Source organism: Theropithecus gelada, chromosome 2 (genome assembly GCF_003255815.1).
Source record: "Theropithecus gelada isolate Dixy chromosome 2, Tgel_1.0, whole genome shotgun sequence".
Classification (NCBI taxonomy): Eukaryota; Metazoa; Chordata; class Mammalia; order Primates; family Cercopithecidae; genus Theropithecus; species Theropithecus gelada.
The window spans coordinates 118,670,467-118,694,166 of record NC_037669.1 but is presented as its reverse complement, the minus strand read 5'-3'; the positions used below and the strand labels follow the sequence as shown (position 1 = coordinate 118,694,166).

The 23,700-nt window shown below is 38.3% G+C and overlaps 1 protein-coding gene and 1 pseudogene across 2 annotated transcripts in view; one reads left to right on the top strand and one right to left on the bottom strand.

The window, feature by feature from the left end:
* Nucleotides 1-23,700, top strand: part of FNDC3B (fibronectin type III domain containing 3B) — a 364,055-nt gene that overhangs the window by 174,728 nt on the left and 165,627 nt on the right. For both annotated transcript variants that reach the window (XM_025375210.1, XM_025375209.1), the window contains exon 4: nt 13,865-13,941. In XM_025375210.1, coding sequence (XP_025230995.1) covers nt 13,865-13,941 — 77 coding nt within the window. The remainder of the gene's footprint in view (nt 1-13,864; nt 13,942-23,700) is intronic.
* LOC112618299 lies at nt 11,632-12,873 on the bottom strand (annotated as a pseudogene).

The following is a 23,700-nucleotide window of genomic DNA, read 5'->3' as shown; positions in this document are numbered from 1 at the left end:
ATCAGTTACCATTTTGAATATCATGCATATGCTATGGTCACAGATCTCTTAATGCATCACAAGGACAGTTGGAAAACAATTCAGTTGAGATTAATTGGTACTGTGTATTTTCTGGTGTGGCTTTTCTGCCTTGTCTGTAGTTTACACACCAATCCATCAAATTATTTCCTTCCTCTTTCTTTTTCTTCCATGTTAGGTGTCTGTCTGGTTCCTCCCTTCTTTTTCAAAGAGAGGATCAACTTTCTGCCCCAGATCCTTCTTTCTCCTTATCTGTTCTCTACTTCATTTTAGTAACATTTCTGTGCAGACAGCCTAACACACCTGACCTCAGATCTCTGGCCAGGAAGTTTTTACTCAAATACTTTGACAGTGTTTTACTCATCTAAAAGTGAATGTGATCCCTAGACAAGTATGAGGCTGAAGGTGCGTCTCATTGGACCTCACATGTGAGCATACGTACGTGGGAACATGGGGGTTCTTTTACAGGTAAAGTCATGGGGAAGACAAGTCATAAACCACAGTGGTTTCTCAAAGGCAGTGATAGAGATAAGATGATTAAGAAACTCCTGTCTTCTCAGTATTCACAGTTTTGTTTGAGTAGGGATGTCTGGAAAGGGGAGGAGTATAATGCTAACGTTTTGCCTTGAAGGGATTTATGAGTTGCTCATATTTATATATCATGCATATCATTTGTTTGTGCTCATACTCTTGCTTAACCATTGATAGTACTGTATGTGAAACTCCACATTTTGATGTACTCTTGTTTTTAGTGATTACCTGGTAATTTTGCCTTCCCCCCATTCTTACCTATCCTAATATGGCCTCTTTTTTTAGCCTTTCCAGGTAAGCAAACTCCAAAGCCTTAGTCGTTGTTTTGAGGAGCTAACTTTAAAATGTATTTATTCTATTGAAAATCTTGTTGCTTTTTCCGCTGAGGATAAATAGCAGTGAATCAGCTAGGAGACCTTTCTGGTAACCTGTCACCCCAAATGTAGACACTCCATTTTGATTTGCCTCAAGCCCCCTTAATAGATGAAGGGTTGGTTTTTGAAAATGAAACTGTAGCTTGTTTAGTAAAATTGCTTGTTTCTGTGGAGGCAATGTGCCAAAATTAGAAGCATCTATGTTGCAGCTGTAAAGCAGTCTGGTGCCTCTCAAACAATAACTTTCAGTTCATTTTTATGGCTGAGAAAGTAGCAGTCCAGGTGACCAACTTTCTCATAATTGCTTGGGGGTGTTTACTGACTGCCCTTGATCAGACTCCAAACACTTCAGAGGTAGGAGAGCCTAACCTATTTGTAGTCGTTATTTACCCTCAGCCCTCAGCCTGCCCTTTGTTTTTTACTTACAAACAAAAGAGTAAAAGCAACAAGCTGGTCTGTAGGAACTCTCAGTTACTTTCCCGGCCGCTTCTGTGTGGTTTTAGGTAAGACAGAGACTGGAACTATGTACATCAAACTAATTATCTCAGAGCCCTTTATTAGGTCCAAGCCGCTGGACAACTTAGAGGATTTTTATTAACAATCAAGACTCTTTTGTAAAATTAAGTTAATTTTAGGAGATTGATGGTCCCTTCCAGCCTGACACTGGAGTGCTGATGGAGTGAGTGAGCAGCCTTCTAGATTGGAGAGAAAGTAGCATCAGGTAGATAAACTGTGACTCTGTGTTTTATGGAATATTTGGTTCGTTTTTTTTCCATTTCCATAATCACTCTTGATTTTCCTTAGTAGTTCTAGTCCATACATCCTGGACATTTCTTTCTTGCCTTTGGATTTTCAGTGCATGAGTTAAAAGAACTAAGCTAGTAAACCACATTAGGATGTTGTCAATAAAATGCCCTTACAATGTTGTTAAAGACTTTGCTTTATGGCAAGCACTCTTGCAGGGGCAATGGCATAGTCAACCCTGAGAGTAGTTAAAAGGGATCCTCTGTGGTTTGCTTTGTAAGCCTCACTAAAGCAACAATAATTGAAATCCTTGAACTATATTGAGTAATGATATGTTGGTAAAGCAATACATGATTATTACTTGTCATACAACTTTCAGGTTGGTGATGTTTTTCATGTTCTTTCATTTGTAACAGATGAATAATGTAAAACAGCTTGTGAGGAGTACAATGACGTTTTGTTGTCTGGTTAATAATTTCAGCACTATTTGCAAAATTGCCCTGCTAGAGCATGACCTAGGAATTGTAAAGCGGAACACAAATAAAATAGGAAATGTGTATTTGCCCATGAATTCTTCGTGGACTTGTTACAAAAATACTTGTTTGCTGTCCTGTCTTTTGCTCACTCCTCTGTCCCCACTGAGAGAAGAGGGCATTGTGGCCAGGCAAATGTGATGGAAGTGGGAGTACGTGAAGGAAGAGTAGACAAGGTTTTATTCATCTCTGTTCCCTTTCATAACTCTTCCTAAGAGCAGAGAAAGCTGGTGAGAGAATGACAGGCAACCCTGTTAAAGACTTGGGGGCCGGGCGCGGTGGCTCACGCCTGTAATCCCAGCACTTTGGGAGGCTGAGGCGGGTGGATCACCTGAGGCCAAGAGTTTGAGACCAGCCTGACCAATATGGTGAAACCCTGTCTCTACTAAAAATACAAAAATTAGCCTGGCATGGTGGCAGACGCCTGTAATCCCAGCTACTTGGGAGGCTGAGGCAGGAGAATTGCTTGAACCCAGGAGGCAGAGGTTGCAGTGAGCCGAGATTGCACCACTGCAGTCCAGCCTGGACTCAGGGCCAGTGCAGTGAATAAATTCTGCCTTGTTCCTGCCGAGACCGCCCTTAGTCGCTCTGCTTGCATCAATTTTTAATGAGCAATCTTTCTGATTCTTGTCTCTACAAAATGCGTCAACTTTAGTATGATTATTTAACATCTTAGTCTTCATTTTACCTCGGGGCATTTAAAATTTAAATAGCCTTGTTCGAATAAGCAGAATAGGGGGTAAGTTTTTACCCTCAACAAGTTTGTCTAGAGGATACCACTAGGAGTTATACTTACCTGTTCCTATTCATCTCTCCTGGGAACTCCGTCTTGAGTTTGTTATTAGCTGAAATGCTAATATGTGCTCTTTACTCTGTGTGAGAAAGCCCGAGGGCCTCGGATGCCCGTCATGGGCCAAAGAGAAAAAAAATGCTGGGATGGTTTGCTTTTAAGGTTTTGAAATGAAGCACTTGATGCTCTTTCTGATGCCTTTGTTTTAATTTTGCTGTTGATATTTGCAAGGACTTTACTTGTTAAATATCAGAAGCCTTTTCTCAGTATTATTGAGTTGTATTTGTATAATTCCTTAGGGCTTTAATGTTTACAAGGTCCTGGTTTAAGTATAAATAAGTTTATCTTTGGATTACCTGCCGTTCCAAACCTGACATTAAAGATCAAAACAAAGAAAGATGGGATCTTAGTATTCATTTAAATAAGTTTAACTGGCTAGGCACAGTGACTCACACCTGTAATCTCTGCCCTTTGGGTGGCTGAGGTGGGAGGATCGCTTGAGGCCAGGAGTTCAAGGCCAGCCTGGGCAACATGGTGAGACCACATCTCTACAAAAAAAATACAAAAATCAGCTGCGCATGTGGTGGCTTGTCTGTAGTCCTAGCTACTCAGGAGGCTGTGGTGAGAGGATCACTTGACCCCAGGAGGTTGAGGCTGTGTTGAGCTGTCATCATGCCACTGCACTCCAGCCTAGGTGACAGAGCGAGACCCTGTCTCAAAATAAATAAATAAGTTTAAATGATAAGGTAATCCTGAATGTTGTTTATTTGTAGAGTAAGTAAATTATGTTTCAAATTGGGACAAGGTGATGAAGTTTAACTTGAAGAGCAGAGTCCTGAGACCCTGGGAGATTCAACTTTACCGTCAGTCTGGATGTATGGAACCCACTATTTTTTGTTTTTCCAGAGATCAATTTCTTGGACCCTTTCTCAGAGATCTTCTACCTAACTCTTCAATTATTTCTGTTGCTGGATCAGACTTTGACCAAATGCTCATGCTGCTTGAGTTGCCTGGGCTATGTGCCTGACTCCATGCTGAGATACACAGAAATCTCAGGCCCAAAGCTGGGTCTCCCCTCCCCCTACATGGTTCTGTGCACCTGTGCATTACTCATTCCGCATGCCATTCTCTCCATAATTAAGAACAGAAATGTTTGTTCTCGTCAATGTCATTGTGTCCTTGGCATCCTGCACAAGGTCTGGCAGTTACATTGGGTTCAACAAAGGTTTGTTGAACTGAACAAAGTAACAACCAAGAGTTCTAAAAACTGGAGTTGAAGATTATACTACAAGCCTGTTTCCTGGTACCTGATGTCTTTGACAGTCTTAAAGCTTGCATTTCTGTAGCCCTGAATTTAAATCAAGTTCTTTTTGAAACCATGTTAGGTCATCATGCCTGCTGTGAATGGATTCACCAGCTTTCTGTACCATTCATTGCTAGTTACTGAATTTTGAATATTCTTCCCCCACCCACTCTACGGATAATTGTTATTGTCCAGCTCCAGAGTTCCTTGCCTCTAATGAAACAATTGCTGCTGCTTTATGCAGTAGTTTGTTGTTTATGTATGTGTTAAAAATCTTCTGTGTGACTTTCAATTCCTTACATCATCTTGCACAATGAATGTTGATTGAATTTAATAAAACACAAGCTAAGAAAAGCATAGTATTATATATTTACACAGTAAGTGTATAGGTTTTTTTTTTTTTTTTTTTTTTAAACCATTTAAGCCTAAAAACAACTTGATAAAGTAGCTAATTGGGTAGATTCCTCAATTTCAATGAAACTGAGGAAAATTGGGATTTAAGAAGCTTGTCTTATGTGAGAATTAAACCCTAGTCTTTCTGCTCCTGATGCCCTTAAAACAGCTAAGTAACAAAACAGGTTCAAAGAGGAATGTTTGAAAGAAAAGACTTGAATTTCAAATTGGCAAGACAGAATTGTTAACTAACGCCGGCCTTGTGATTTGAAATGGCCAAGTGAGAAGATGATGGCTACCCTTATTTAAGAATTCTATCAGCAACTCAGTTTTGGTTCTTGGTAGTGATATACATTAAGGTTTTAGCAGGAAAATTTAGTCATGGAGCAATTTGTTCTTTTGGCCACTTGCTCCTTTTTAAAGACAATGACTGGACCAGACTAGAAATTCTTGAAATAAAGCCAATGCCAGAGAAACAGAGATCGACTTTCAGAAACAAAAGGCTGGTCCTTTGATTTACAGCTATCTGAGGACATCCCGAAAGTTCGCACACCCAACTTTCCAAGATTTCCTAGAAATTGGGGAAACAGAACAGGTAATCTGGGGAGACACAGAGGAATAAGGTTGGGGGGAGTAGACAACTATGACAAACCAGCCACCCTTCCCTTGTTCTTTTTATTTTCATATTTTTTAATAACCATAATTAGGTTATCGTGAAGATACTACATTTTCAAGAGGAGGATATTCTTGCCAAGCTACAACATGGAAAGATACTTTAGAAAGAAAGAATGTGAAGAGCAAAAAAACTCACTTGCTCATCTACGAAACTGTGTAACTCATTTGCTCATTTGGCATCTGTGGTGAATGATTACACTGTGTTAACCTCTTTGTTCACATGGTATTTTTCTTCTACCGGGGCAGTGTTTTAAGTTGTTAAGATGTTACTCATCAAGGCACAGTGCTAGGCACTTTATATGCATTACATCTTCCAGTCCTTAAACAACCCTTGAAATTAGCACCTGTCATCCCTTTTGGTAGGCCAAAAGTGTTGATCAGACAGTTTTAAGTAATTTGCCCCAAGGTCATGCTAGAAAGTGATGGAGTCCAGGTGCAAACCCAAGCCTCCCTAGCGCCTTCCTGGCCCGTTTCCTCTCTGGGTGGATGCCGTTGGGAAGAAGTAGTTTTGGTTGGAGAGACCAGTATGCCTTCCCTCATTTCACCTGAGCCAGAGGAATGTGCCATCAGTACCTAGCTTCTGTGTGAAAATAACACCTGGAAAGAAGATGAGTTTGCCAGCAGCAGTTTAAGGAACAAGAGATCTTACTTTCAAAGGAAAGTGTAATTAGAAAAAGAAGGAGAACAGAGTTCTCGTCCCTGTTGTTCCATCTCTTGCCTGCTCTTTCCTGGGCTGGTCAGCTTGCTTCTGGGTCTCAGTTTGTTTATTTGTAAAACTGTGAGACTTCTATTATATCCTAAGGGCCTTTGACCTCCTCAGTTCTGCAGTTACTAAGGTTTCCACAAGATAATAATCTCTTTAAATCTTGTAAAATTTATACAGTGCCTGAAATGCCTCCTTGTGTTTATTTATTTATATGTCTGTATCCCCACACAGTTGCTTGTGGATAGACAATGCATCTGTTGGCTTTTGCATAGCACAGTGTCTAGAAATAGTGTCTTTGCAAATATGAATGTATATGGAATAAAAATGTGCTCTCAAGAGATTTATATGCCGTTGCTGTTTGGTAGCTTGTTAGTAACCCCAGTTTTACTATCTTATCTTTCTTTGGTTATTGGCATAATTTTTCAATTCTTTTTTTGTTAAGGTGAAATGCATAGAACATAAAATTAACTCATTTAGTAAATACACCTATTCGCAATGTTATGCAACCACTACCTCTGTTTCCAAAATGTTTTTCATCACCCCAAAAAGCTGTACCTATTGAGCGGATGCTCCTCAGTCCTGCAAACCTTCCACCCACCCTCCTGCCTCAGCCTTTGGCAACCACCAATCTGAGTTCTGTTTCTGTAGATTCATTTATTGTGAATATTTCATATAAGTGGAGTGACACAATATGGGTGATCTTTTGGGTCTAATCCTAATGCTTTCAAGCTTTGTCAGCATTGTAGCTTGTATTAGTGCTTCATTCCTTTTTATGGTTGAGTAGTATTCTCTTGTTTGTACATACCACATTTTATCCATCCATCTTCTGATGGACATTTCAGCTGTTTCCATCTTTTGAGTATTGTGAACATGAACACATGTACAGGCTGCTATGAACATGCCTGTAGATGTGTTTGTTTATGTGTTTTCAATTCTCTTGGATATATTACTTTCAATGGCAAAAAGCAATTACTTTTGTACCAACCTAATACAACTAAAAGTGGAATTAGTGGGTCATAAGGGAATTTTACATTTAACTTTTTTAAGGAAGTGCTACACTTTTCCACAGTTTCTGTTTTACTTGCCTACCAGCAGTGTAAAAGTTTCCAATTTCTCCACAAACTTGCCAACATTTGTTATTTTCTCTGTGTGTGTCTTTGTCTTTTAATAGCCATCCTAGTGTGTGTGAAGTGGTATCTCATCATGGTTTTGATTTGTATTTTCCTCATGATTAATGATGTTGAGCATCTTTTTATGTGTATGCATGTGTTTGTGTGTTGACTACATATTATCTTTGGAGAAATGTCTATTCATTTACCCATTTTTAAGTTGGGTTGTTTGTCTTTTTGTTGAGTTGTGAGAGTTCTTCATCTATTCTGGATACAAGTCCTTTATCAAATATGATTTGGAAATATTTTTCCCATTCTATAGGATGTGTTTTCATTTTCTTAGTAATGTCTTTTGATACACAAAAGTTTTTATTTTAACGAAGTTCTTTTTATCTATATTTTGTTGCTTGTACTTTTGGTGTCTACGGATCTGTTGCCAAATGCAGTGTCATGAAGATTTACTTCTGTTTTCTTCTAAGAGTTTTATTATTTTTTTAAGCTTCCATAAGTAGGTCTATGATCCATTTTGAGTTGATTTTGGTATATGATATGAGATGGGGTCCAAGTTCATTCTTTCTGCCTATTTGGGGTCCCTGGAATTTTGATAATATTACATTGACTCTAGATCACTTTGAGTATTATTGCTAGCTTAATAATAAATCTTCCATGGATGGGTGTGGTGGCTCATGCCTGTACTCCCAGTACTTTGGAGGCCAAGGAGTATCACTTGAGCCCCAGGAGTTCGAGATCAGCCTGGGCAATATAGTGAGACTCTGGCTGTATTAAAATCAATCAATCAATCAGTCTTCTGTTTCATGCTACTATTTAGCAATGTTTTGTAGTTTCAGTATACAAACCATTTACTCCATTGATTAAATTTATTTCTAGGTATTTTATTCTTTTGGATGCTGTTGTGATTGGAATTGTTTTCTTAATTTTCTGATTATTCATTTCTGGTGTGTAGAAACACAATTGGCTTTTGTGTGCAGATATGATACCTTACAGCTTTACTGAATTAGTGTGCTAGCTCTAGTAATTTTTTTGTGGGATCTTTGAGATTTTCTGTATGTTGGGATATGTCATATGTGTGTAGATAAATTTTATTTCCAATTTGGGTGCCTTTCTTTTTCTTGCCTAATTGTTCTGGCTAGAACTTCCAGTACAATGTTGAATCTCAGTGGTGAAGGTCGGCATCCTTGTCTAGTTCCTGATGTTGGGGGAAAGTCTGGTTCATATAGTCTTCTGTCTCATGAAGTCAGAGCTTATCAAAGCATGGTCCCTAGACAGCAGCATCCACACCACCTGAGAACTTGTTAGAAATACTCATTCTTGGGGATTCCCTCTAAACTTTCCAGTTCTGACACTGTGCGGAGTGGGGCCTAGCAATTTGTATTTTAAGAAATGCTTTAGGTGATGTGGATGCACATTGAAGTTGAAGAACCACTGTAGCAGAGTTCGAATTTCTTTGAAGTTAGTGTCTGTGCTTTATTTTCTTTGTATTCCTTTTAGTTCCCTTGTGGGATTAATCAGTGTTGAATAATTTAAAAAAAAAAAAAAAATTCAGAGCTAACCAAAGTGCCTACATTATCTCTTAGCTTGTGTAAGAGTCTTGAGTCACTATGAATGGTTAGAGATTCATCATTAGACATTTATGAGATTCATTAGAAGATCTCACATTTTGTATGCAGTATTAGACCCATTGCAAACAGCTTGAGTGTACTTGTATTTAGACAATTTGTTCTGATAATTACTTTCACCATTATTATCTGTTTACCTACTAGCTGTGGCCTTATAGCTACTTCTGCCAGCAAGAATTTCTGTTCCTCAGCGATTTAAAAAGACGGAAGGGTCACTTTTATAGGATATATTGGATTTTATCACATCATTATTTCATCTTTGCCTTATTTTCTCATTAGTTTTATCTTGCTGTGTTGTGATATCAACTCCTTTGCATCCTTGTTGAGCAAGACGATATTTAAATCAATTAGGAAAAAATGTAATCTATTGCAACTAAGGGCTATTGTTGAAAAATAGCCATTTAGTCATATAAGTACCAGTTTATAGACAAGTCCAATAATTATATGAATTCATTACCTGTTTACGTGTATTACATGAATACTCAGATGATAAAAATACCATTTAAACGTGCCTGAAATTATAATATAATTGATTAGTTTATGGCTGATCTTTTTCTAAGACTTGTTTTAAATGATGATTTATACCCTGGATTCCCAGTTGCCACCACTTTGAGATTTCCAAACTTTATTTGTAATTCATCTAATTAGTCTAGTTCTGTCTGCTCACAGAATGGGTGAATGTTGTGAAGATAGCGTCTGAGATGTGTGAGCTCTAGGTCAGTGGTTCCAACCGTTTTGGCACCAGGGACTGGTTTTGTGGAAGACAATTTTTCCACGGACTGGGGGTGAGGGAGACTGTTTCAGAATGAAACTGTTTCACCTCAGATCATCAGGCATTAGTTAGATTCTCATAAGGAATGCCTACATCCCTCTTCACGATAGGGTTCGCTGCTGATTAGGAATCTAATGCGGCTGCTGATCTGACAGGAGGCGGAGCTCAGGCAGTAATGCTGGCTTGCCCACTGTTCATCTCCTGCTGTGCAGCCCGGTTCCTAACAGGCCACGGACCACTATTAGTGGTTGGGCACCCCTGCTCTTGGGGATCCCTGGTAGCAGGGAAGAGATAGAGGATGAGGCAGAATGATCTTGCAACCTTGGTGCGGGCTCAGGAGCTCTCCAAGAGCTTGTGTGGTCCTAAGAATACAATGTTGCTGGTCTTTCCTTTTGTCTCTTTGATGTATGAATACTGTCATAGAATCATTGCCTTAATTACCATTGATTGAATAATAAAGGCTCTCCAACGTTTCTGGTTCAAGGTTTAAGTAAATGAAAAATAAACTCATTAACAAATGCTAGCAGACTTTTAAGACTTTTAGGAACTTTAGGAAGAGAAATTAGTGTTTTAATTAGGGAAAGATTACAATAATATTGGACATTCTCAAACACAGTTGAGCAGAGATAGTAAACTCACAGATTGGGAAATAAATGTTTAGGAAGACAATAACTTCTTTTCGTACCACTATGGTGAATGAGATTTTATGTTGCTAGCTTTTAAACTCCAAATTGTTTATAGTTGTAATGGTTAATTTCAGAAAGGAGAGGAACTTGGGGTTCTAAGGCAAGGTAGAGTTTTGGAAACTATTAGTGCATATTTATAAATGTCCTTTGAAATAGTTCTGATGACAGTGACAAAAGGGGGAACAAACATGTTAAAGTCATTTGGCTACTCTTGAAATCAAGACTGTGAAAAAAACCTTTTCTAGCTGTAAATCACATACTTGTCCTACATTCTTTAAAGCATTTTACACAAATGACTTTAACAGTTTTAGGGGTCATGCCTAGGGTTAAGAGACTATTTGCATGGTAAACATTTTGGTGATTAAAAAGCAATACTTTATTGAGGTGGTAGCACCTCTGTTCACACTCTGTACTGTGAAACATTTTATTTTTACCTAATGAGGGAGGATTGTTCCCTAAGTCAATGTTGTACCAAGTGTATACTTGTTGATTTTATGTTGCATGGGTATGGACTATTAAAAAGCTTTAGTACTTGTAATAGTAACAAAAAAATTTTTAAAAAGCAACCAAAACTATCAATAAAATTATAAAAAGCATTGTAAAGAATAATGATAACTAGTAACATTTTGATGAGTGATTATTGTGCCATGCACTGCTCTAAGCGCTTTTGCACGTAATGAATTTAATCTTTAAACCTGACCATATGAAGTAAGAACTGTTATTCTCACTTATGACTATTAGGAAGTAAGGCTCAGAAAGGCTAAGTGAATTGTTCAGGGTCATACCACCAGTGTGAATAGTGAGCTGGGGAATAAAACCAGGCAGACCACGCTCTTAACATCTGCTGCATCGAGCTGTGTACATCAGCCCTTGAATTTCACAGACAGTGCTCAGGATGGCGCAGACATCCCATTGTTTATGATTTATTTTTAATGAATCAATTAAAATACAAATATTGAGTAAATACACAACTCTCTGTATGGCTATGTCAAAAATGCTGAAGCTGACGGGAAAAATGGTTTTGGAAACCAATGCCTTCGGCGATTGGTGGATGTATTCGTTTAAATTATACTTAAGAATTAAATTGGGTCATGCAGTGATCCATTTTTATGCCATTCTCTTCTTTTGCTGTGTTTATTTTTTACAGTTATAGAGATGATCAGATACTTTAGTGATTTGGTGTATTATCCGTGAATTTGGATTGAATGCTTGGCACTTGGAATGTTAGATAAATATACAAATGTTCTTCCCTGCTCCTGTTTTCTTTCCTATTTCACAGACTTGTTCTTATGCTCACCAGTGTCCCTGTCTCTTTTTTCCCTACCGAGTCCTCTCCTGTGAAGTGGTCATAACACTGGTTGTACTGTGAAGTGAAAGATCCATTGTATGCACATTTAAATGCAGCACTGGATGGCAGGATCTGCCTTTTGCCAAATAAAGTGTTGTATTTCTCTTGGTTTTTGTTCCAGCTGAGCAATTTTCATTGCTGACAGCACAACATACATTAGGATAAAGCAAATAAACAATGCAACGCACTTGGAGCCAGGAAGTCCCATCTTGGACTAGAAACACAAAGTTTTTCTATTGACATTTGGGAGGAGGGCTGCTAAATAGGCGAGCCAGCCACCAAATAGAAAACCAGTGGTCATGAGGTTCTTGCACTTCTAGGGAAACCATTTGTTTAATTGTTAGATCTTTGAAAGGTGTCCGAAGTTGATTTTGATGTAACAGCGGCCAGTTTCTTTGTAATTAAATATTAACTCAAAACTATATCTTGGGTAATTGTTAACCTTGCCATTCGTTGTTTGCCTTAGACATGTAATTAACATTCATTGAATTTAGCTTTTTGTTGTTGTTCACGTCTTTTATTAACTCATACACAATTGCTTGTCTTCTGTTTTTAAAAACGTTTTTGGGAAGACAGAGTCTTGCTCTGTGTGCAGGTTGGGGTGTGGTGGCTTGATCATGACTTACGGTAGCCTCGACCTCCTGGGCTCAAGCCATCCTCCCACCTGAGCCTTCCAAGTAGCTAGGACCACAGACACGCTCCACCATGCCTAGCAACTTTTTAATTTTTTGTAGAGATGGGATCTTGCTATGTTGCCCAGGCTGGTCTCAAACTCCTGGGCTCAAGTGAGCCACTGCGCTGAGCCTTGTCTTCTGGTTTGTTGAAGCAGTAAGTCAGACAATATTTGCTACAATAATGTCTGTCAAATGTTTGTGACTGGCCATAAAAACTCCAGCACCACATTCATCTGAAGGACACTGCTAGTGAAGGCCACTCATTTTGCTGTTGTCATCTACCTTATCGTATCTCAGGATATCCAGCTTAATCTTTTTCTATTACGTTTGTTCTTCTTGGGAGTGGTATGACTACTTCTATGAAGTCCCAACACAAGATGAAGAGCGGACTCCTTTTGAATGTGTAGTTAAGACAGAGTATGTTCATCTTTCAGTTGCTTGCCAGCAAAGATCAGTCTCTGCTGATCAGGAGAAATTCTTTCTTTATTCTGGATCTTGGCCTTTGGATTTTCTGTTGTGTCCAAGGGTTCAGCCTTGAGAGTGGTGCTTTTTCTGTAAGGACTTTTACGAAAATCTGCATTTTGGTCGTGGTTCCATCCCAGATGGTGGATCAGAAAGCTGAATTTCCTATTTTGAAACAAATTTCTTGTTAATTTAATGCTTTACTTTGAACAATCCAAGTAAATTTGGCATTCATATTTTTAATAGTTCCTTATTTTAAAATATGATCTAGGCCTGATGCGGTGGCTCACACCTGTAATCCCAGCACTTTGGGAAGCCGAGGTGGGTGAATTACAAGGCCAGGAGTCTGAGACCAGGCTGGCCAACGTGGTGAAACTCCGTCTCTACTGAAAATACAAAAATTATCTGGGCGTGGCGGCAGGCATCTGTAATCTCAGCTACTCAGGAGACTGAGGCAGGAGAATCACTTGAACCTGGGAGGCAGAGGTTGTAGTGAGCCTAGATTGCGCCATTGCACTCTAGCCTTGGCAACAAGAGCAAGACTCCGTCCAAAAAAAAGATCTATTTTTTCCCCCTGCCTTATTCAGTGGGTTTGGAATAATTTAAGGATCTCTTCTATTTCAAATTATGGCATGTTACAGTAATTTATTAAAAATGATAATCTAACTGAAAATCATAAACCCAAAGTCTGTAGGAGCTTTTTAAACCAGAATAGAAAATAATTTTATAATTGATTTGTTTAAATATTGATTAATTATACATTCTTTTAAAGGCCAAATAAAAAGAAAGAAACTTTTTGCCCCACTCTGTTAGACTGCTATTAACTGAGCAATCTTGGTTTATGGAACTTGAGGTTTTGGGAATCATTAGATATTTATAAAGATACTTATAGTTTTGGGCTTTTTGTTTGTTTTCTTTGAGTTGTATAATTGGAGAATTCCTTTTCATTTGTGGTTTCAGGTTTAGCTTTAAGGCAATATATACCAACTTTCGAAGAAAGATTGTCAAAGTGATTAATTATCTTCAGTATGGATAGTACATTGAAAACACTGATTATTTTGAATAATGCATGTTTCTTCAGCTATTAACATCTGACTCATCTCTTTTAGGACCTGCTGAGGTTCCCATGATGTCACCCAATGGATCCATTCCTCCCATTCATGTGCCTCCGGGTTATATCTCACAGGTAATCCATTTGATGGACTTCTCTACTCACTATGGACACTACGTTACTCCAGCAGAGTATACGTTGAGGCTTCAAAGCCATATTCCAGGAGTTAATTTAGGTATCATAGTGCTAGATTTGCCATCATTTTGTGGCACCACATGGTATTTCTTGTGTTTTGCCACTTGACGTACTGGAGAGCCAGAGAAAAGGAAACGTAGAAGGCCTACTAGACTGTCCTCTGGCAAGTGGCGTTTTTATGTTTGATTGATTGGTTGTGATTTCTTTATGGAGTCTCCTGCTTTAGAAATTTCCTTCCACCTGTAATACAACTTTCTGGAAGAAAATTCATAGATTCAGTTAGTTAACATATTAAAGGAGACATAGCTCACATAAACAGGGCCTGCGTTCTGTTATAGATGGAAAAAAATGGAGTTCCATTGCTCCACGATGTGGCACCACCTGGGCTTGGTGAATTACTGAGTATGATGTGAGAACTTGGCTGTTTGCATTTAAATTTCTCTGAGGTTTGGTTTTCTAAGTAAAATGATGGTAATAGGAATCTCAGAGATCTACTGGAAGCGTAAAAAAGCTTAAAGGATGAAGTTATGTTCCTGTGCCTGAATGAGGTATAAAATGTTTTGCATGGCTGGAACGTTGTGGACATCTGTATATACTTTAGATTTTGTCCTAGCCTCAGCACAATATACAAATCTCCTGTTTCTGCATAGCTACCTTTCCAAATACCTAACAAACTGTTTTTCTATCTTTCTGCCTTTTTTGTTCTTCCTACTTAGCATAAAATGAAAAATATTTACAATTTTACTCTCCAGAGATGATAATCACTGTGCTAACGTTTTTTTGATTATATCCTTCCAGATGGATTTTTCTTTTCTTTACTCTTTCTCTCTCAGCCTCTGCTTTTAAAGTGGTTTAAAAATATGTAATTTTCAGTTTTTAATGATTTTGCTAGGATGAAAAATTGGCAGCTACATAGGAAAGTTGCTGAAGCAGAGGCAGAAATCAAAGATTTATCCTTCTCTGATATAAAAACTTAACCGTTTCTTCATGTGTAAGACATATCGCAGCTACTATAATTTCATTTTTTCCATCCTTTTTTTTTTTGTGAGCCAATTTGACTTTATTTATTTATTACATAGCCAGATTGCTGGCCAGTTTTCCTGCTGTTGCAAATAAATGACTTATTTTACACAAGTCTTTGTAAATAAGAATCACTGGAGGGAGGATGGGGTGTAGAACAGGCTCTTCCAGCAGGGATACAAGATGATGGATCACATTCACACCCGCAGTCAGTTAACAGAAAAGAACAAGGAATGTAGAATTCCATTATGTCTCCTGCTCATTTATTTTGAGGACGTGTTTCATTCCATTGAACAGAGTACAGTTCTCACCACTGGGACGGCAAAAATAACACCTCCTTTTATGCTAAAGGTCCATTTATGGAGTACCAGTTAAAAATTGAACATTCTACTGGAGAGAAGCTTCAGTGTGCTTTTTCTTGCTAGTAGTATTGCTGGGGTTGTATTAAATGCAAAAATATTTGTTGCATGTACTACGAGAAATGAAGAATTTTTGACTTGGATATAGTTCTGATTCTGGAAAACTGTAGAAAATCCAAATAGAAAGGGTAAAAGTAGAGCTGTAAACTTGCTTGTATGAAACTGATGATGGAAGCGTGTTGACGTTCTTTCCCAGCTGATAGTTATGGCAAAATATGCTAGACAATATTGGAAAAATAGTTAAAATGGAATAATTTGAATTGAGAAAGGGAAAGAAGCAGTCTGTAAGGCATGTGAATGACTAACTTCATTTCAGTTGGGCTCTGTGACCAGAAGATGGGTGCAAAGTTAAATGACCTTCAATGATAGTATTATATCTTTTATGACATGTTACAGTAGAGTATCTGAAAAAGATTGTTAATATGAAGAAAATAGAATTGAGAAGCCAATAGGATGTGTACACAACATCATCTTCAAGGCTGGCAGTACACACACTTCAGTGAAATGAGGAAGGCGGAACCAAGTATAAAATGTCTTAGTTGTCTAGTTATCACCAAGAGATAGGAGCAAAATACATTGTTGTCATGCAGTTGTAGAAAGAAAGAAACACACACACACATACACACACACTCTCCCCCTGCAGGCTGGACATATGTGAGTTGTGCTCAGTACTAATCTGTCCCTCTGCTAGTTAGTTCTGTACAGTTATCCCCACAGTCCTCTTCCTAAAATACACATGACTTTCTTGTTCAGGTCTAGAGTTGGTTGCCATTACATACAAATGTAGTTAAAGTTCTGTAGCATGGTGTATATGATATCCATAACACTCAACACTGCTTACCTCTCAAGAGGCACCTTTACCTGTCACCACACGGTCTATATGTTAAACCTCTGTTCCCTAGATACCTTGAGCCTCTTTCCAAATAAACACTTTCATGTCCATTATTTCCCCCTTTCTCTGGAATACTCCAGAGCCTTTCTTTGACAATTCTGTTGTTCTTTTTGGTGCCTCTCCTCAGTGTGACCCTTTTAGAACCTTCATCACAGAAATAGTTGTTCTGTTTTTTCAGCATCTGTGATTCTTTTCCTTCCTGTCGTAGAATACAATGTGTACTTATAGTCATCTCCAAGAACTCATATTGCCTCATGGGGATTGTATCTCAGCATCTAGAATACTGCCTGACACAAAGTAGGTACCTGGCTAAATGTTTTTAAATGTAAATGATTGTCTAAGCATAAGTAAGTACAGGAGAGATTCACATATATTCTTCAATGATTTGCATGTTTAAAGAGAGTAATATAATGCTTAATAGATGGAAAATAATATGAGACTGACCTATACCTGCAAAGAATGAAATGTTCTGAATGTGTTTTTAAAAGAGAGAGGAACGCCAAGACAGTTCACTGCAGAAAAGAATAATCTTTTCGATAAATGGTGCTAGAAAAACTGGATATCCACATGCAAAAAGAGTGAAGTTGAACAGCTACCTCACACCATATGCAAAAATTAACTCAAAATGGATTATAAACAGAAATCTAGGAACTAAAACTATAAAACTTGAGATACAAAATTTTATAACCTTGGATTAGGTAATGGATTTGTATATGTGACACCAAAAGCATGAGCAACAAGAGAAAAAAATAGATATATTTGACTTTATACAAATTAAAAATTTTTGTGCCTCAAAGGACACCGTTAAAAAGTGGAAAGAGGCCTGGGACTGTGGCTCACACCTGTAATCTCAGCACTTTGGGAGACCAAGGCAGGTGGATCATTTGAGGTCTGGAGTTCGAGATCAGCCTAACTAACATGGTGAAACTTTTCTCTACTAAAAATACCAAAAAAACAAACACACAAATGAAAAAAACCAGGTGTGGTGGCACATGCCTGTCGTCCCAGCTACTCAGGAGGCTGAGGCAGGGTAATCACTTGAACCCGGAGGCGAAGGTTGCAGTGAACCGAGATTGCGCCACTGCATTCCAGCCTGGGTGACAGAGCGAGACTCTGTCTAAAAACAACAACAACAACAACAACAAAAATGGAAAGAAAATTCACAAAATGGGAGAAAATATGTACAAATAATATGTTTCAGAAAGAACTTGAATCTAGAATATATAAAAACCTTATAACTCGAGAATTAAAAAAAAATAATTTAAAAGTGGGCCAAGGACCCAAACAGACATTTCTCCAAAGAAGATATACAAATGGCCAATTAGAACATGAAAAGATGCTCAATATCATTAGCCATCAGAGAAATGCAGATCAAAACCACACTGCAATACCTTAACATGCTAGAATTTCTACAGTCAAAAAGACAATAACAAGTATTGGCAAGGTTGTAGGAAAAGTGGAATACACTGTATGTGTTAATGTAAAATAGTACATCTGCTTTGGAAAACAATCTGGCAGTTCTTCAGATGGTTGAATAGAGAGTTGCATATGACTCAACAATTGCACTCCTAGGTATATACCTGAGAAATGAAAATATATGACCACACAAACACTTGTACAGGAATGTTCACAGGTGCATTATTCATAATAGCCCCAAAGTGGAAACAACCCAAATGCCTATCAACCTATGAATAGGTAAATGTAATATAATATTTCACACAATGGACCATAATTCAGCCATAATGAGGGATAAAGAACTGATACATGCTAAACTATGGATAAACCTTGAAAACAGTATGCTAAGTGAAAGAAGCCAGACATAAAAGCCACATATTGTATCATTCCACTTATATAAAATGTCTGCAATAGGCAAATTCATAGAGACAAATAAATCAGTGGTTGCCAGGAGTTGGGGGGAAGGAGAAATGGGGTATGCTGTTTCTTTGGGGAGATAAAAATGTTCTGGAAGTAGATAGTGGTGGTGGTTACTTAACTGGGACACTAAAACCTACTAAATTGGACACTGTAACAGGATGAATTTTATGTTATATAAAGTAAATCTCAATAAAGCTAGTACAAAAGAAGGGGCGAGGGGAAGACAGTGACATGTCCCAGTTATGAATCGAGAAACAATGGGGCAGCTGGGAAAATGACCCCACTTTGAAGTTATTGGTGGTGGTGATGGTAACTACTGTGAATATTGTGCACTGTGCTAAATGGTTTATTTTTATGTCTAGTTTTCACTGTCCCATCTCTACATAATGAGGATGCTGAGGCCCGGGTTGGAACCGGGATTGAGCCTATGTATTTCTGATTACAGTGACCTCTTTCCCACTATGATGCAATCTCACAGTCTGTGGCAGAGCCTTGTCCTGACAGTTTTATTGCTTTCTGGCAGTGTGAGTGTGGGTGTGTGTTGTGCCTACTTATGTATCTCCATTTCTAAAACACCAGCTACTTGTGCATGGTATGGTCTTTATTTATTTATCTTTTTTTTAAAAAATTTTTTGAGACAGAGTCTCGCTCTGTCACCCAGGTGGGAGTGCACTGGCGTGATCTTGGCTCACTGCAACCTCTGCCTCCCAGGTTCAAGCGATTCTCGTGCCTCAGCCTCCTGAGGAGGTGGGATTACAGGTGGGCACCACCATGCCTGGCTAATTTTTGTATTTCTAGTGGAGATGGGGTTTCACCATGTTGGCCAGGCTGGTCTTGAAATCCAGACTTCAAGTGATTCACATGCCTCAGCCTCCCAAAGTGCTGGGATTACAGGTGTGAGCCACCACACCCTGCCGGTATGGTCTTTAATTGTAAGAAAATTGAAGAGGGAGGCAAGTAAACCAAGATTTTACAGTAATAACTCTAATCTGATTGAATAGAGAAGTTCTTGATTATAGCAGATTTGTTGTATAAATAGCTGAAAGTCCTTTAAAGATAAATTAATAAAATTGGTCAAATCTGACAAAATACAAATGTCATTAATAAGCAGGTAATAAACTCCTGAAGTTTAACAGACAGCTGTGGAGGTGCCATCAACATAACAAGCTTTGTTTTCTTAGGTTGAGAAGGGCTGAATTGGTGGACTTTACAGATACTGTGGACTTAGGGTGCAAAAACAGTGGAATCCTGTCATTTCAGCTCGGTGGTTTCTCTGATACAGTAGGTTGGGGGAAGTGGTGTGTTTTGTGCCTTATTTTTTAGTGAGATGAGAAGTAGGGGGTTCTTTTCACCTTGAGAGAAAATATAGACCTTTTTTTAAACTATGAGAGAGTGGATTTAGGTAAGCGGGAATTTAATCTTATCACAGTCATCATCTCCATTATGTAAAAGCATTTTTGAGTGTGATTAGAGTTGAAACTGAAGGAGAACATGGACATTACTTGCAGAGGCCTTCCTTCAAATTCCAGCTTGGCTACTTTCTATGTAACTTTGATAAATTCTTTCACCACATAGGCGAACACCTACTTGATGGGGTAGAGGGAAGAATTAAGAGAAGTGTTATGTGAGGTGTGGCACTCAGTAAGTAGTAGCTATTACAATGAAAAAGACTGTTACAACAATTCCAGTGGAAGTTTGGCAGAGCTTGCCTTCCTAAATACATATTGAAATCACATGATGTGAAGCAAAATTTTCCTTTCATTGTATACTGGCCATGGTTCTCTGTTTTTTAACCTCGCCATTAACTTTCTGAATAATTTATATGTAAAAATTTCTTAAGCAGATGCTTTGAGTTTTATTTTCCATGCTTCCATAGTAATTTATGACACATTTTTTTCAAATGTTATAGGGAAAACTTCATATTGACCCAAAGATTTAAAAAGCATATGAAAAGAAAAGTGAAACATCCAAGTTAACGTTCTATCATTTGGGAAACTACTCTTCTTTTTCCAGATTAACTGTTGTAATCCCAAAACTTAGTAGTCAAAATAAATATTTTTGTTGTGAGAGTAGAAAGAACAAAAATAGCACTTTGGACTGTTTTGGGGATTAATTAATGGGTCAGTACCTGTTGAAATTATATATATTTCATTTCCCTTAGCCAGGGAAAGGCAAGAAATGTATTGAAAAATATATTTAAATTTTGGTTCGGCTGGTCATTTGCCAATGATGACTGTTTGGAGAGTTGGCCAGAAAGTTGAAGCCCCTGTGGAGAAACAGTGGGGCCTGTTAGGTGGAAGCCGTGCAATGCTTTTACCCCATTTCACCCAGCCAAGCCAGCTGAGCTATCAACATTAGCCTCAATTGCTTCCCTTTGGTAACTACAGCTCGGGATTAAACCACCGCTTTGTTTCACCTTCAATGTTGTGAAAATGATAGCAGAAAGGCACATGGGGGATTGCCCTGTGCCCTGAGAAACTGAGATTCAGGCCCATTTGGTGGCCAATAAGGGGAACTGGATTCTCTTTCAACACTTTCGGTCTTTCAGAGGAATTGATTTTTCTATAGGAAGTTAGGGAATTGTTCCATAGCGTACAGAGTGTGTGCATGGGGGTTGGCATTGTGTTCCGTGGAAAAGGACATAGTACGTAGGTATCATTTCGTTTCCATTACCAATGGATTTGAAGCAATTTTATTTTTTATCTTGTGGCTTATTTTGTCCAAGGAGCAGTTACAGACAGGGTTGACAATGCTTAATTAAAGAAATATACCAAGGACATCCCCTCCCCTCAAAGTATTGTGCAGGTTTCCTCTTTCGGAGCCTTCTCCCCGTTCTGTACCTTCTCTTTGATTTCTTTCCTTTGTTTCTGTGATCCCGGCATTGTGACATAATAGAACACAGGATTAGTGGGAGGAAATGAGGGCCCAAGCAAGGCTGTACATCCAACTGTCTGTGTGGTTTTAGAAATATTAAGTGATTTATTTGGGTGTATCACTTGTTTACTTGATCATTGTCTGTCTTCCTTTTAGCATTTAAGTCCACAAAGGCAGGGACTTTGTGTGTCCTGTTCAGTCCTGTTCATCACTTGGTCTCTTCTTTCTTGAAAGGTACCCAGCACATAATAGGCATGTATCAAAATTTGGCTATCTGACTGGAGTCATTTTTATCTTGTGGAGGGAGGCAGAGAGGGGAAAGTGAGCATCTCTGGGGTTCTTTTCTGATCTAAAATTAGATGAATCTCCTCTGTTCGTATTATTCCTTAACAGGGTATCAAATGAGACTGTAAGTAAGTTTCCAAAAGCGGTCATTACCAAAGCAGTGTGGCACACTCATTGATATTTAGCATTTGATTGACTAGAATGCTAGTTGTCACCTCTATACAAAAATGATAGTTGATTTTCATAGTAGGATTGACACAGTATTACATCCAGAAATGACTTCGGAGTCATTAGTGTTAAATTTGCCCTTTATATTACATTTTATTTAATTGCACAATTATTATAATCTATTTTTCTAAATTAGTAAGTCATATTTGTCATATGTAATAACTTTTTTAAGAAAAACACCTTTTTCTGACCTGTTGGGTAGCAAAACTTTACCACGGTTAGATGAATTTTACATTTCTACACATTCTTTGAAACTCATTAAGTTCACAAAATTAGAATTATATAATATGGTTATTTTAATCTGTGATAGGTGTTATCTGAATATCTTCAGTATGGATTCTTAACTTTTTATTGTACCGAGGAGCCCATTGGCAGTCTGGGGAAACCTTTTTTAAAGTAAAATATAAAATCCATAGGTACAAAGACCAGGTTTTTCGAAACTGGTCAATTTTTTTTTAAAAAGGTGATACGGCCGGGCGCGGTGGCTCAAGCCTGTAATCCCAGCACTTTGGGAGGCCGAGACGGGCGGATCACAAGGTCAGGAGATCGAGACCATCCTGGCGAACACGGTGAAACCCCGTCTCTACTAAAAATACATAAAAAACTAGCCGGGTGAGGTGGCGGGCGCCTGTAGTCCCAGCTACTCGGGAGGCTGAGGCAGGAGAATGGAGTAAACCCGGGAGGCGGAGCTTGCAGTGAGCTGAGATCCGGCCACTGCACTCCAGCCTGGGCTACAGAGCGAGACTCCGTCTCAAAAAAAAAAAAAAAAAAAAAAAAAAAAGGTGATACAGTAATTTTTGTGCTGTTTTATTAGCACATTAACAACATCTAGCATCAGATCTAGTAACTATAATAATTTTGAAGTTGTGATGATTATAAAGATTAATATTTCTATAACACTGTAATGTGATATGGAAATGTCACATTTCGTTAGTAACAAAGTCAAAGGTACTGCTAGTACTACTATGATTTGCTGCCTACATTTATAAATCAGGGAAATATAAAATTGCAGTTGGATGTTAGTGAGTAATAAAGATGTAATTTCTGAGATCATGATCCCCTGAATTCTGTTCTTCTTCTTCTTTTGTGGGGGATAAGGGTCTGGGTACCTGATTAAGGCTCTTGCCCCTATTGGTGAGTAGTAATAGTATGTTTGAAACTTAGAACCATAGCTCTGTTACTGGGAAGGGCCCAGACTGATTTCTTGATTCCTTATGTCTAATCTCATAATCTGAGTGGGATAGTACAGCAGTAGAAAGACCATGGGTTTCAGAGTATTCCAAACATGGGCTCTACACTGTACAGCTACAAGTGGAGTAACCATGAAAAATATTCTAACTTCAGGCTTTGCCTTCATTTCTGGAAAGGTATAGCTGTATCCTTCCCTGCAGAGATTGTCTGGGCTGTCTCACAGGTGTGAAAGTCTTGAATGGTAACAACTTCTGTTTAAGGAATTATTTTATGTTGATGAATATGCCAGTTGCCTGTTGGGTTAAGTCTGGAAGACCCTGTTCTGTGTATTGGCATCACTGGAATAAAATGGACCTGAGTGTGCCTGAGAAGCCGGAATGAAAAGATGATGGGTAATGGACAGGCACTGCAGATGCCCACTGGGGATAGCTTTATTCACATCTCAGAAGCAGCTCAACTGGGCACAAATAAAGCCATCAAATGTCTACTTACTGTTTGTCACCTAACAAAGTCTGTCCCCTAAAATAGCATTTCTGTTTAATCTGAAATAATTATTTGATCCATTTTAGTATCGACTGAAACTCAATGGATGGAACTTTTTTCACTTGTCCAGTGTTCTTATGTGCCACACATTTTTTGGGAGGATTAGATTTGATTTTTAATTTTTTAATTTGGTTCTTTTTGGTATTTAGGTCAGTAATATACAATAAAGTGTGAAAGAAATGGAATGGCATTTCCAGTGAGAGTATCTGGGTATGAATCTTGTCACCCAGTTAGCCCGCCTTGAGTTAATTTACTTAATCATAGCTGAGGATTCCTCAGCTAGAATTTAGGACTGTGATGCTGCTTATGTTAGATCTTCTGAATTTTATGCAAGTCAAGTTCTGTGCCAAGTGTTTTATAAACTATTAAGTG